The 12,572-nt window shown below is 36.7% G+C and overlaps 1 protein-coding gene across 2 annotated transcripts in view; it reads left to right on the plus strand.

Annotated features, from left to right (window-relative positions):
* Positions 1 to 12,572, plus strand: part of pik3r5 (phosphoinositide-3-kinase, regulatory subunit 5) — a 28,641-nt gene that overhangs the window by 8,904 nt on the left and 7,165 nt on the right. For both annotated transcript variants that reach the window (XM_048199564.1, XM_048199563.1), the window contains exons 2-10: positions 1,441 to 1,551; positions 4,138 to 4,238; positions 5,005 to 5,073; positions 5,968 to 6,106; positions 6,454 to 6,523; positions 9,331 to 9,505; positions 9,900 to 10,068; positions 10,996 to 11,064; positions 11,293 to 12,173. In XM_048199564.1, the coding sequence (XP_048055521.1) occupies positions 1,452 to 1,551; positions 4,138 to 4,238; positions 5,005 to 5,073; positions 5,968 to 6,106; positions 6,454 to 6,523; positions 9,331 to 9,505; positions 9,900 to 10,068; positions 10,996 to 11,064; positions 11,293 to 12,173 (1,773 nt within the window). In that variant the 5' untranslated portion in view covers positions 1,441 to 1,451. The remainder of the gene's footprint in view (positions 1 to 1,440; positions 1,552 to 4,137; positions 4,239 to 5,004; positions 5,074 to 5,967; positions 6,107 to 6,453; positions 6,524 to 9,330; positions 9,506 to 9,899; positions 10,069 to 10,995; positions 11,065 to 11,292; positions 12,174 to 12,572) is intronic.

Here is a 12,572-nt window from a genome sequence, read left to right on the forward strand (position 1 = left end):
TTAAACGATTAACTTAAGCGCTCGTTTTAACGCGAGCGCAACAGTCCAAAACGAATGCCAAAACGCGTTGTGTGTGAACAGCCCCTAAAAGCGGCTTAAAGGGATAGTTCACCCCAAAATTAAAATTCTTTCATCATTTAGGCTACTCACCCTCAAGTTGCTCTAAACCTGTATATACATTTATTTGTTCTGTTGAACACAAAGGAAGATATTTTGAAGAAAGTTTGTAACCAGGTCGCTTTGGGGCACCATTGACTTCCATATAGGAAAAAAAATACTATGGGAGTCAATGGTGCCCCAGAACAGTTCAGTTTCCCACATTCTTCAAAATATCTTAAATCATTATCATTATTGTAATGATTCCATCTATATCTCTGTCACTTCTGCACTTTAAAAACTGTTAATGTCAGCTAAAGTTTAAACATTTAATCAACTAGTCAAGTTATTGCGCACTGCAAACTTTCATTGGTCACTGACTCACTGGGAGGGGGAAACAATCTACAATATGGCTACTTTGCATCTAGGGAAATTAGTCTGGTGGAAGAGAAATATTTAGCTGTGTTTAGCTCTATGTATTTCTAGGTTTTTCTATTATTCTTGAACTCAGCATTGTTTATAATCCTGTGACAGGTTGCATTAACTGCTAAGACTAGTCTTACAAGTTAGACAAATTTTTTCTTCAAGACTGGTCATAATTTTTTAAGGCTTTACAAAAAGGTAGATTGGTCTAATTTAAATCCAAAAAGTAAAAGCCATCACTAATTGCTAGTTGGTCAGACTAGTTCTTAAGACACAGTCTTAACTTAGCGGATATGTTTATGCAACTGGTCCTTGTGGTTGTCTGTTTCCAGACAACATGCTACGTAATGTTGTTTATTTAGATGGCAGGTGCCATATTTTTAACAGTAAATGTCAGGAACTTTAAATGTTATCAGGAAGAAAAACAAACAGTAGGCACTCGTGCAATCCCCGTAATAATCCCTGAACATGATAGTTCCCTTGAAATTCTCTCACACCGGGTAAAATATTTTCCTAAACCTCATTATCATTTACAGACATGCAAAGGATGCCATTTGTTTACTTCCCTGAAAGACACAGGCGTGTGTGCGTGTGTTTGTCTATGCAGATATCATTATCTGGAATGAAAGACATTTTATTACACATGCTGCTGCTACTTTCAGGTTACACAAGCTGTGTTATTGGATACTGAGGCCAACTGAAACTTCTAACATAAAAGCATAACATTTTTCTTTGACTGATCTGATTAAAATTCTTTCATTTAAATATAAGGAAGCTGCTCAAATGTATTATGTAATACTTTCTTGGTATTGTATTTACATATCAGATGAAGGAGGTCACATGTGCTGTGGCCTTTTGTTTCTCTATTTCAGAGTTTTACAGCTTCCTTTATATAACTTTAGTTATTATGTTTCTTTATAGTAACAGTAAAGATGCAGCACACCTCGTGCACAGAGGACCGGATCCAGCACGCTCTGGAGAGATGCCTGGATGGACTCCGGCCATCAGAAAGCCTGGCACAATCCTGGAGCGGTAAGGCCACCCCACTTACTCTCTGCTGCTGATGGGTCACTTTTGGTTGACATCACTGTTTTTCATTTCTTTTTTTTTACTTCTGTTTTGTAGAATTTATATGTGTGCGCTTCCTTTCTCAATTTCCTTATTGGGGTTCAATTGAGCTTATGTTTCTGACAGGGATATAGGCAGGATCTGGCATTTAGGGTGGCTTGTTATTAGCTAATTGTAAATTGGCTTCTCAGTGTTAATTCATGCAAATAATTCAGTGACAAGACTTCACCTAATAATTTATTCAAAAATACATAAAAATGCAATACATGCATATTGTGACTTTGAATTTAAAATTGAATTTACCTTGGCATAGTTGAATAACAAGAGTTCAGTACATGGAAAAGACATACATTGAGTTTCAAACTCCATTGCTTCCTCCTTCTTATGTAAATCTCATTTGTTTAAAAGACCTCTGAAAAACAGGCAAATCTCAACATAACACCGACTGTTACGTAACAGTCGGGATCATTAATATGCACGCCCCCAATATTTGCATATGCCAGCCCATGTTCAAGGCATTAGACAAGGGCAGCCAGTATTAACGTCTGGATCTGTGCACAGCTGAATCATCAGACTAGGTAAGCAAGCAAGAACAATAGCGAAAAATGGCAGATGGAGTGATAATATCTGACATGATCCATGATTACATGATATTTTTAGTGATATTTGGGGGTTGGCAGGGAGTGCGCGATTTAAAGGGGCCGCAGCCTGAATCGGTGCATAGTTAATGATGCCCCAAAATAGGCAGTTAAAAAATGTATTAAAAAAAAATCTATGGGGTATTTTAAAGCTGACACCTTAGACTTATATTACATCTTGTAAAAACTGGTTCTAGGGCACCTTTAAATACACCTCTGGTCATGATTTAAAATTTTTAATTAAAATTTGTTTTGATTTTTTTTTTTTTTTTTCAGCGAGCATAGAGTACAAAGAATAGGCTTATCCTGAATTCTTCAAAAGAAAACCTTCTTAAAGGGATAGTTCACCCAAAAAATGAAATTTCTGTCATCATTTCTGTCATCATTATGAATTTCATTTTTCTGCTGAACACAAAAAAAAGATATTTGGAGAAAAGTTTGTCACTAGTTTGTCACTAGTTTGCCCCTTTTTTTCATAGTATGGAAGTAAAGGGGGCCCATCAACTGTTTGGTTGCCCATATTCTTAAAAAATATCTTCTTTTGTGTTCAGCAGAAGAAAGAAATTCATACAGGTTTGGAACAACTTGAGGTTGAGTAAATGATAACAGAATTTTCATTTTTGAGTGAACTATTCCTTTAAGCAGTTGGGCAATTTGTTTTTCAAAGAAAATTTTATATATAGAGAAAATAACTTATTAACTTAACTTAATTGCTTATTTATATTTTTCCCCATCAAATCGTGGTGCAGCCAACAAGTCACGTGATGCAGCCAACATTCAGAAACAAAACAGGAAATAATATTATAGACAGAGTCACACAGTCATGCAGATTATCATGACTGTGTGTCAAGGTCAATAAGTCTTTTAAAATACCATATAAATTGACACTTTTATGATAAGGCAAGGAAAATATGGAATTTCATTTTACTTGATTAAAACATATATAATTTTTAGATTAATTCAAATAAAACTTTTTATTGAAGATAGTATTGAAGTTTTTTAAAACCATATGAATCCAGCATACATATAAGTACATAAACAAGAATTTGGTACATTTGAAAAGGTTTTCCTTAATCGTGAACACACTTATTTGCTATATATATTTCTGTGACTGGATTGGTGTAAATGCCATCTGAGTGGGCATGCCTCTACATCAGCCCACCCACACCTGATTTTAGCATTTAACTAGCAACAAAATACTATTATTTCACTATAAAAGCAGTTTTTAACTAAACGGCCTCAAAGATGGCATGATACATAGCTGTGATAATGTTGTTTGTGTAAAACATTCTGCATAGTGTGATACTGTTGATAGATTCAGAGAAAAGATGTTATTCTCAGAGACTGTTCTAAAGGAAATGTATTATTTGACACCTTCAGTTGGGCAGGAAACTGAGATGTATTTGTCCTTCGAGTAAAGTAGAACTGGTATCAGCCACTGCAGATCTTTAGGAAAGCTTTATGTACTCGGCTCATGTTCTAAATATCTGTAGTTTTGAGGTTACACACAGTTCTGTCACTAAACCAGTATGATCTGTTAACGCTGCTGCTCTCAATTTGTACACCACAGTGAGTATGTTCTTCTCAGAATTCTAACCAAAGCTGCACATCACTGTTTAGCACAGGGAAGCCGTTGACCCTAAACAGCGTAGATGTCAGGGTAATACTCAGTCTATCGTGTAATTAACCAGTCCTTCCCTGTCTGATGTGTGTGTTCTGATTGATCCTTGCCCTTTTATGTGTGCTGGATTCATTTGGTGATATTTGGGCTGTGCAGTGGTTACATGCATATGAGGGACTTGTTTAATAATATCATCTTCATCTGAGGTATAAGTCACACACATTTGTGCCAGTTTCACAGTTAGGGTTCTTATATGTGTATATATATATGCATGTTTGTGTGTTTTTGCAGCTGGTTGGTGTATGAACCGCTGGAGCCTAGAAGAGCTGGTAAAGAGAGACCCAGACAATTTTCTGATTCTACTGCAACAAATTCTCAGAAAAGCCAAAGAGGTGAGTACGCATGTAGATACACCGCTAACTACGCTGTATACTACACCCGCATAGAGGTGATATTTCTGTCACATTTGTGTACTGTCTTTGTACTCTGTGTTGAGTGTACATCTCTATGCCCCCTTGTGGGCTCTGCAGGCTGTGACAGATAAGATTCTAATCTAATCTATGCAAAGAAATTGTTGAAGTTTATAAGTAAAGGTAGCCTACACTATGGAAATATTTGTTGTTTAAAGTCATTTACATTTAAATAATGAGTCAATACATCAGCAGTTGTTCTTTCTTACCCTGTCTATGTCTTCCCATGATTCACTGTGGTAAGCCTATTATAAGTGGTTTTCATGTACATGCGTCACTCAAATCCATTAATAGAGAAAAGTTGCTCCGGCTACTTTTGATGTGTGTATATTGTTAATAAAACAAGAATCAACATTGGCTTGGCTTTTCAGAGATGCGAGAACTGAGGGATTTGAAATGTTGTAAGAGCAAGGGGATGGCGTTTGTATTACTCAACATGCGAGTAAGGTATTTTATTGAATAGATAAATTGCTACCGCTTGGTGGAAACATGCCATAACAGAGTTCATTGTAAAGCATTATCTGTTGTGAAGGGTAATATTCATCCGCACAGTCACGCAGAGCCGAAGCACAACCAAAACAATGTTCTTCCGCAAAATGCATGCAGTTTTGTTTTTAACTGCTAGAGGGCCAAATGTTACATTTAAATTGAATTTGCTAATGCTGTATATCTTTCTCTGCTGTTTTAGGTTCAACAGGAGTGTCATTACGAGCTTGTGGCCCCCTTGGCTCTCATGTTTGAGTCCACACTCCTGCAGGTAAAGTATTATGTACACTGGGTTGATAATTCTAGAATAAATTTACTAAGAATTACATATCTAATTTTCTGTTCTGTAGAATTTGTCTGTGTGTTCTTTGTAATTTCCTCACTGGGTTTCAGTTGAGCTTATGTCCCTGACAGGGATGTAGATAGATTTGCTTTTTGGGTGGGCCTATTAACATATTGTAAATGGACTTCTCAGTGTTAATTCATGCAAATAATTTATACACATGAGTCTGTGACACAACACTCATTTTTGTCAGCATCTAATATTAAAAACTACATAAAAAAGAAATTCATTCATACTGTGTCTTAAAAACACCTATGTCCTTATATTAATTATATATTTTAATTATATATACCATATATATATATATATCTTAATTTTTGTTATTAAAACCTTGAAATAAAGTTTAATATATATAATATATATAATATATATATATATATATATATATATATATGTATATATATATGTGTATATATATATATATATATATATATATATATTTATTTATTTATTATTTTTTTTCAGTCAACTAAGAATTATCTAATTAAAAAATAAATTGTGATAAATTTGTTATCTTAATTTTTGTTATTAAAACCTTGAAATAAAGTTTGAAAATATATATATAAAAAAGAAAACTTAATGCTTAAACCTTAATATGAAATTCATGTACATTTTTCAACTTTTCATTCTAATATTTTCTGCTTATAATGTGATTTATAGTGCAATATTTAGTATTAAATTAGAAAAATGAAAAGAAGCAGCATTTTCACTCGAACACTTTGTTACAAAGATTGCTTTAAGTCTCTCAGTTTGGGCTTTATCTCATTTACCTAGAAGCTGATGTTAATGAAATCAATCTAAGTGTCTGTTTTCTCTTTGCAGATGCCTCTTTGTCCATCTAATGGAGAGATTCTGACAGAAGCTTGTGAAGTGTTTCATGGCTTCCTAGCATGGCCTGAACCCTACTGCAGTGTGTGTCGTAACCTGCTCTCCACATTACATCAAGAGCTTAGAGCTCCAGGTAGCACATTGGCATCAGTTCACACAAGATAAACTTTTATTAGTCACCATCAGGCAACTGACTGCCTTAGTAAGGGCCAGCTAGTTAACCTTGTCCTAATCTGCTAATTCATTGTTTTAATCAAGAAAAGTGCAGTGACATACTGCCCCTCAGTGGTTTCAAGAAGCATTGCAATTATTTTCAAAACAAGTGCTACACTTGTTTATCTGTTTTAAGAGCACTAGTAGTACCTTAACAATTACTTAACACACACTCTAACGTCAGTGCTTTCACTAAGATTTTGATTTGTTACATAATGTTAAAATCTGATGAAGTAATGTGTTCTTTTGTGCATTTGCTTGTATCAGGAATTTCATACCACAGACTGGTAAGAGAGGAACAAGGCCTTGCCATCTCCACTCAGCGTTCTAAGATCATGTGAGTGTGTTTCCACAGAAGCAGGAGGAAATCCTGTTGTGTCAGTTATTGCTCAGCCCTTTGTGGTTGCAGTCTTCACCTCTCTCTTCCTGTGTCAGTTCTTGGATATCCAGAATTTAATTGTCTTATTATAAGTATGTTTTAACATGTCATTATGACATTGGCCACGATATCACAAAGAATTGCCCAGCTAAAAGTAAGATTTGTTATGAGTAGACAATTAAGGTTACTTTTTGATTTGACTATTAAACTAGTAATCAGAAATCTGTTTGAAATCTCTTTGTGTGTTCACTGACAAAAACGTACCTTGGTACTACCATGTTTTTTGGACAGGGCAGCATGGTAATACAGTGCACAGCATAAATGAGTACATCCCCTCTGAACAAATACAAAAGATGTATTTTCTTTATGATCACTAATACAATTCATGGAACGATGGCAAAACTAAAATGTATTAAACATAATAAAAACTGAGAAATATATGTCATTAATAACCATAAAATAAGTAAATTAGCCAATTTTGTTTAAATTAAAGATTGCAGAAATTAGTACACCCTAGATTTAATTCAACAAATGTATAATATTCTAGTACTTAGTATGCCCTCCATAATTTTGAATATACTGCTCTGACCCTTATTGGCACGGAGTGTACAAGTTCATGACAAATTGTCACATCTGTCCTGTTTAACTCCTGGATGATGAGCTCCTTAAATGCCCTGATTTTAATGGGGAGTGTTGCTCAACTCGTCTCTACAGAATCCCCCACAGGTGCTCAAGAGTGTTAAGATTGAGTGCAATACATGTCCACAGAAGGTTTTTCACCTTGGGAGAATGCATATCCTCATTATCATGTTGAGAAAATGCCCAACAATGCAGGGAATGAGAAAGGAAAGGAAAGAAATCATCTGTTTCAAGTTTGTGTATTAAATTACACAGTGGTGTGGGAATTCATGACAGCATTGATAAATCACAACTCCCTACACCTTCAGCACTCATACAGAGCTTTACTACCACTGAACTTTACTGTGGGAACCAGGCACTTCTCACTGTACTCCTCCTCTAGCAACACCATAACATTTTGGATGCAGTTAGATCCAAAATGATTGATTTGGTCTCATGAGACCAGAGTATTGATTCCCAGAATCTATATTATGTAAATATGGGCTTTGGAAATGGCTAACTGACTTTATTGTGCTTTGGCTACAGTAGGTAGTTCCAGTGAGAACAACAACTATGCATGTCATTTCTGCAGACTGAATCTTACTCTGTGAGATAAACAGTCACTCTTTTCATAGCTTTTGCTGGCTCTGAGACACTCGCTTGGTATTTCTTCTGCTCACTGTCTAGCAAAAAAATCCCCCATAACTAAATTAAAGCTTCAAATGAAGGTGCAATTATTTCAGGAGCCTTGTCACAAGTCCATTGTTTTTGAATTTCTGTGTTACTTTTGAATATTTTCACATTTAAAACAATGATTTGGTAATCCTCTTGTACCACTGTCCTCTTTTGTGCTAAGAAATAAGTCTCCTGACAGTTCTCTCCAAAGTGGTTCCATCGTTGTCTGCATTAAGTCTGAGAATGATTCAGTGGGCTATATAACACTTTTAATTGTCAAGAAATTACTTCTCTTTAAATGTTTTGGTTCAACATACTTACCTGTTGATCAAACATTGCCTTAAACTTACACCAGGAAATTTTTATTTCATTTTATTTTGTAACTTTTAGGAGGGTGTACTCATTTTTGCTACACAACATTTTATCACCTTGATAAGAAAATCTTATTTTCTGGAATAATTTTGACATGCTTCTTTGGTAATTGATTAACCAGCCTTGCTGGAACATTATCTCTAAATAACCCTAACATGTCTTCTAAGTAATTGAGTAATTGCTGACTTTCAGAAGTGTCAGAGGGGGTGTACTCATTTATGCTGTGCACTGATTAATTATATATATATATATATATATATATATATATATATATATATATATATATATATATATATATATATATATATATATATATATTATAATGCACTACCATTCAAGAGTTTCTGTTTGTTTGTTTGTTTGTTTTTTTGAAAGAAATTGATACTTTTATTAAAAAAGGATGCATTAAATTGATCATAGGTAACAATGAAAACTTTTACATTGTTACAGCACAACTCTTGTGAACATTGATAAATTGATGTTTCTTGAGCACCAAATCAGCATATTTGAATGATTGCTGAAGGATCATGTGACATTGAAGACCGGAGTAATGGCTGCTAAAACTATCAGCTTTGCCATTATTTATCATATTAAAATAGAAAACAGTTATTTTAAATTGTAATAAAATTTTACTGTAATCTTACATAAAGAGAATTTCACCGTTTGCAATCAAAACTATTATAACAAGCTTTACCCATTCATCCACTCAATACATCTATTTCTTCTCCACTAGCCACTAGTAATATTTTACAGTATTAAGGTTTTACTGTCTTTTTGGTCAAATAAATGCAGCCTTAGTGAGTATAAGGACTTCTTTCAAAAACACTTAAAAAAAAATCATATTCATATCCAAACTTTTGAATGGTAGTGTAGCTAGGGCAAGAGTGTCTAGCTGAGTTTAGCTCAAAATCCTAACCAAACACAACCGAACAAGCTAATTAAGGTGTTCAGAATTACTTGTAAATTACAGGTGAGTTACATTGTTGTTGTTATACTCAAATCAAATATGCTTGAAAATAATGATTATAAAGCTCTTCTGTGGACACTGAGGTGTTTTCTCAGTGTTTTCTCAATGTTTTCTGATGTTTTCTCTGTTGCAGTACGGTGTTGTTGATGAACCCGGCTGAGGTGCCTGCTGAGTTCCTGTCTGTGGCGGAGCAGCTCAGTGGAGCAGAGGTCTCGCAAAGAGAGAGTAGCTTTACACTCATTAAACACAGCTTCCAGGCAGTGCTCGGAACTAAATATCCACTACAGACTATCAGCAGTGCTCTACAGGTACCTGTTTTAATGGGCCCCGAACAAGTGCATCAGATTATGACTAAGTGTGTGAAGTGTGGGCGTATCACTTTGTGGGAGTCAGGAAGTGTGTGATCTAATGGGGGGAGGGGGTTGATAACTGGATGTGTGACCAAATGACGCATATGTGGGTGGGTTGGTGGGTGGCTAATGGAGAAGAAATAGCTGATTGAGTGGGAGTAATGGAGGGGTGAAGCTTGTTATAATAGTTTTGCTTGCAAAACTAAATTTTGTTGAAATTTATGTGAGATTACTTGGAAGTTAGAATCAGATGAAACTGCATTTGAAACACAGTTAAACATTCATCAAATGCTGACTTTAAATGACTTGCAACTACAGAAGAGGATATATGACTGAGTTGGTTCCTTTTCAGTGCCTTGGTGATGATGAGTTGGCACAGATCCTGTCCTCAGTGAGTGACCTTCTAGAGTCTGCAGCGGCCATGACGGATATAGCTAAAGCTCGGGAACATGTAGAGGGTGGCCTGGAGGCGCTGCGAGAAAAACTTGGCGTACCAGCCTCCAATGGCACGATGTCGGATGGTACAGTCTCACTTACTACTTCTAGTCCACCTCACAAACCCTAAAGAGACAAAGAAAGATTTCACTTTCTAAATCAGTGGGATGGGGTCCTCTAGGGCGGTTTCAAACTTCCATGTGGCCCCAATCTTAGAATTATTTAAATTTAGTTATATTAACATAATCTTAATTTAAATGCTTTCATTATACCATCAACTACTATTTACTAGCTATCAATAATATGAATGAAGTATAAGATACTGTACATACACACATGGATTATGCTGCATCATAGACTATCTGGCCCAAGTATATGGACACCTTCTGTTTAAAGCATGTGGCTATTTCAGCCAACATCTCAACAAACATTTTAGTAGAATAGGATCTTTTCTGTTGCAGAATGACAATGCGCCTGTTCACAGAGCGAGGATTGAGGATTAAAAATTGAAGTGGTTTACAGAGTATGATGGGGGAGAACTTGACTGGCTTGCTTAAAGACCAATCCCACTGACCACCTGTGAGATGAATTAGAACCTCAGCTGCAAACCAGGCTCCATTACCCATCACCTTACATTCTGTTGATTAAATAGGATCAAATCCCTCTAGCCATGTTTCCCAGAAGAATGGAAACTGTTATAGCAATTCAAACTCTCTATTAATGCCAATGGCTATGAAATATTTTGGTGCCCACATACTTTTGGCCATTTGAATTTGTGGTCTACATCCTATAGGGTTTCATGGTTGTTGCTTGGTGACATGCTACTCAATTTGTCTGGGCAGCGGTAGTACACATTACCTGGCACCGACTCTTAGAAATTTAACCAAGATGGATGGCCAACATGAAGCAATAAAGCTGATGGCGTGATTTTTCGGCTTGGGAAACAGTGGTGTGTTGGGTTTGGAGTGGGCTGGTGATTAATGAGAAAGTCTTTGTTGTGTTTGTGTCACTAGGGGTTCTTCAGACACTCAGCCTTCCAGCAGCCAAGTGCTACACCTTCCATTGGGACAAGGATAATTTTGGTAGGACACTGAATTCAAGCCAGTCCCTTTTTTTTTCTTTTTTTTTTTTTGCCATGGCTTATTCAAACATTTGTTTGGCTGTTTTTGGAATTATAAACATTAGAAGATTAATTTCCAGTCACTTTGATTTAGTTTAAAATATCATTAAGGGGTTTCATGAGTTGGAAGTTAATCCTCCAGCTAATAATGACCCTCTGAGTCATGATTTTCCATCTTGTATTTTGCTAGATGTTCTAAACGACCTTCTAGACTTAGAATCTGAATCGACCCTATCTCAAACATCTGAGGGCATGGAGGAGGAGGATGATGTTGACAATGTTGACAATGTTGACAATGTTGACGTGGAAGATGATGAATATGATGACTTGGATGGGTTTGTTTCAAATGGTTGCACTAACTATCGGGCATCAACTTTCTCCACTGTCTCCTCCCTTTCCACTGCCTCCAAAGACTCCATGTTCTCCACACTGTCGGTCGCTTCCTCCGAATACTCTCCCCTCTCTACGCTTTCATCCTCATCTCAAGCTTCGGGCACAGATAGTGACTTCTGTGAGGACGCAGAGGAGGACTGTCTGAGCACAGCGTCAGTGTCCAAAACCAAAACCACCGCACGACTTTCCAAGCGCCTCTCACGACTCTTCAAACCTCGCAGCAGCAACCCTCTCTGTCGAGCCAAGAGCCTGGGCAGCCCTGAGGCTAAAGATTTAGTAGTGGTCGTCCGCTCGAAGAGATCCAATTCTCTGCCACAGCAGGTGCGGCTACGGAGCTCTGATGTTGGGTTCCCAGTGCCCCCCCTCTCGCAGTTGCAATACGTTTGCTACAGGAGAAGACCAATTCTGAGTAGTGATGATGAGGAAGGGCCAGCAGGGGCCACTACGCTCAGAGTGGTGGTGTTTGGGGCAGATCATGTGGCAGGGAGGGTTGCCCGTGCCTATGGCAGTCTAAGGAAAAGAGAAAGAGACTGTCCGCACCTCACCAAAGCTTTCAGGATGAAGTTTTTCTTTGTGCCTGTAAGGAGGGATACAACTCCAGCCAACTCTTCTTTGAAGAACTCTGGTTCTTCTCTGCAGCTCTCAGCAAGTCCACTGAAACCAGCCGTCTCTAGCATTGTGAGTGAAATTACAACTTTACTTTGGTTTTTGCGTGTACACTAAGGTATGCGTATAGTGCCTTTGTAAAATAATTTTGCCATCAGCATAATATGCCTGTAGCCTACTTGTGGGAGGGGGTTAAAAATTCTTGCAATTCTAGTTTAAAAAAAACAAAAAAACAATTTTATCGTTAAAAACATATGGAGAAAAATAGTGCAGACATTGGACAACGATAAAACTTACTAATATGCTTGTGTCTACTGCCTGTGTTTGCGCACACTATCAAATGGTGTTTATTAAGAATATGCTTTCAGCTGCATTCAGAAGTTTTTGTGTCAAAACTGAAGTATAATTTGTGCTTAAGGCTTTGTTCCTCAGGCATTAGGCTTTAGAATCGACTGACTGTCTGCAAAAATC

Source organism: Megalobrama amblycephala, linkage group LG8 (assembly GCF_018812025.1).
Source record: "Megalobrama amblycephala isolate DHTTF-2021 linkage group LG8, ASM1881202v1, whole genome shotgun sequence".
NCBI lineage: Eukaryota > Metazoa > Chordata > Actinopteri > Cypriniformes > Xenocyprididae > Megalobrama > Megalobrama amblycephala.